The sequence below is a fragment of the Dendrobium catenatum genome, unplaced genomic scaffold (assembly GCF_001605985.2).
Source record: "Dendrobium catenatum unplaced genomic scaffold, ASM160598v2 original_scaffold_187953, whole genome shotgun sequence".
Taxonomy (NCBI): domain Eukaryota; kingdom Viridiplantae; phylum Streptophyta; class Magnoliopsida; order Asparagales; family Orchidaceae; genus Dendrobium; species Dendrobium catenatum.
Window position 1 is genome coordinate 33 of NW_021506371.1, and position 2,451 is coordinate 2,483.

At 35.4% G+C, this 2,451-nt stretch overlaps 1 protein-coding gene across 1 annotated transcript; it reads left to right on the top strand.

Annotated features, from left to right (window-relative positions):
* The first annotated feature begins 927 nt into the window (after positions 1–927).
* Positions 928–2,084, top strand: LOC110106718. The gene is made up of 2 exons (XM_020836697.2): positions 928–1,366; positions 1,783–2,084. The coding sequence occupies exons 1-2, from the start codon at positions 928–930 to the stop codon at positions 2,082–2,084; spliced, it is 741 nt and encodes a 246-aa protein (XP_020692356.2).
* Positions 2,085–2,451: the final 367 nt, after the last annotated feature.

Genomic DNA, 2,451 nt, shown 5'->3' on the forward strand with positions numbered 1-2,451 from the left:
AATTACTCCATTATTTCGTTTTAGATCTACTCAAGCGAAAACATACTCGAACAGTATATCCTCAAATTTCATACAAACCATTAACTGTCTTTTCTTTGATCCATAGTGATGTGTGGGTCCCTCTAGGATAAACAATATTTCTGATACTCGATGATTTGTAACATTTGTTGTTGATCATACAAGGATAACTCAAATTTTTCTTATGAAAGAAAAGTCTGAGGTTGGGCAAATTTTTCAAATCTTCAATTTTATTGTTCAAAATCAATTTAACTCTAGAATTTAGTACTCAAGTTAGACAATGCTATGTAATACTTCAATAGTAGTCTTAATAGCTACCTTCATAAGCATGAGATTATCTACATAAGTTCTTGCCTTGACGCCCCTCAACAAAATAGGGAGGTTAAACGCAAGAATAAACATCTCTTTAATCAATTGTATGCCATCCAGAGTCCTTAATTTTTAATTTTCTCGTCAGCTTCTTCTATTAAATTTTCTTCACACTCGTGCAGCTTCATCTGATTTACGTCTTAAGATATTTGGTTGCACGACGTTTGCTCATGTGTAACATCAACACCGTAGCAAATTTGATCCTAGAGCCAATAAGTGTATTTTTCTAAGGTACTCTGTAACTCAAAAATGGTACAGATGTTATACTCTAACCAAAAAAAGATTTTACACCATCATGGATATCTCTTTCTTTGAACATATGTCATTCTATCCCAAATCTCATGTTTAGGGGGAGAGCATGTCTTAAAATCAAGTTTGTGAGTTCTTTTTTGAGTTCGTGCCTTTACCCACTCAAAGTCACCAAGTTCTTCTCAACCTGAGCTTGTGCCCAAAGACCATACAGAAGACTTGTCCACACCCGAGCCTATTCAATCATCAGTATTGTCTACAAATATTTCTTCTCCCGTGCTTGCTCAGTCTATGGATCCACAACTTGCTAATGAGAATTTTCACGTCTACATCAAGAGGAAAAGACATGAGTTAAAGCACGGATCACAGCCAACATGTGGCCAAGATATTAACCCAATTTCAAGTCCACATGAAGAAAACATAGGTATGGAAAAGGTTGGAGATGTGCCAATTCCCAAAATTGATGACTCCACCATGCCAATTGTATTGAGGAAGGGTGTTAGGAGATGTACATGTTATCCAATTGGAAATTATGTTACTTATAGAGGACTATCACCATCTTACAAAGCATTTGCTACTTCTCTTGATGATATTCATGTTCCTAGCACAACAAAAGAAGCATTACAAAATTCAAAGTGGAAGAAGTCAGTACAAGATGAGATTGATGCACTTGAAAATAATGGAACATGGACTATTTCTGATTTGCCAGCTGGGAAAATGCCCGTTGGATGTAAGTAGATTTTCACTATAAAGTAAGAGCAGATGAATCACTTGAGAGATTCAAGACTCGGTTGGTAACTAGAGGATTTACACAATCCTATGGGATACAACTATCAAGAAACTTTTGCTATTATCAAAAATCTTAACGCTATTAGAATTCTTCTCCTATTGGTTGTCAGCTAACATTGGTAATTGCAACAACTGGACATAAAAAATGTCTTTCTAAATAGTGACCTTGAAGAAGAAGTCTGCATGGAAATTCCACCTGGTTTTGAAAAAAGTATGGCAAAGAATTAGGTTTGCAAACTCAAGAAGTCCTTATACGGCCTTAAACAACCTCCTCGAGCATGATCTAACAAATTCACAAAGGTTGTTTTGAAGGTAGGATATATAAATCTCATGCTAGTAAAATTGCTATATTGATAGTCTATGTCAATGATATTATTTTATCTGGGAAAGATGTGGAGGAATTACAAAATTTGAATAAGTATTTGTCAGAAGAGTTTGAAGTTAAAGATCTTGAAAATCTTAAATATTTCCTTGCAATAGAAGTGGCTAGATCAAGAAAGAACATTGTTGTTTCTCAAAGAAAAAATATTCTAGATCTTCTTAAGGAGACTGATATGCTTCGATGCAAACCTGTTGATACTCCTACGAACAACCAAAAGAAATTTGGCACCGAAAAAGAAAGTATATCTGTAGGCAGCGGTAGGTATAAGGATGTGTGATCTATCTTTCAAAGACTTAGCCAAATACTAGTTTTGCAGTGAGTGTTGTAAATCAATTCATGCACAATTCTACAAAAAAAACACATTGAAGCAATCTACATGATTATTAGATACTTGAAGATGACACCAGGAAAAAGCCTATTCTTCAAAAAGACATAGAATTGTAACACTGAAGTGTATTCAGAGGAAGATTGGGCAGGAAATATCATTGATAGACCGTCAACTTCTGGGTACTTTTCTTTTGTCTGGGGCAATCTTGTTACCTAGAGGAGTATAGAGCACTTACACAAAGAATTTGTGAAGGGATTTGGATAAAAGGTGGAGCGTTACTTTGAAGAAAGAAGGGAGGAACGTCATCGTCGAGGTG

Coding starts and splice junctions, on each gene's coding strand:
- LOC110106718 (XM_020836697.2), top strand. CDS start 928: ATGGATCCACAACTTGCTAATGAGAATTTTCACGTCTACATCAAGAGG. Junction 1,367..1,782: donor TGGGAAAATGCCCGTTGGAT/GTAAGTAGATTT, acceptor CTATATTGATAG/TCTATGTCAATGATATTATT.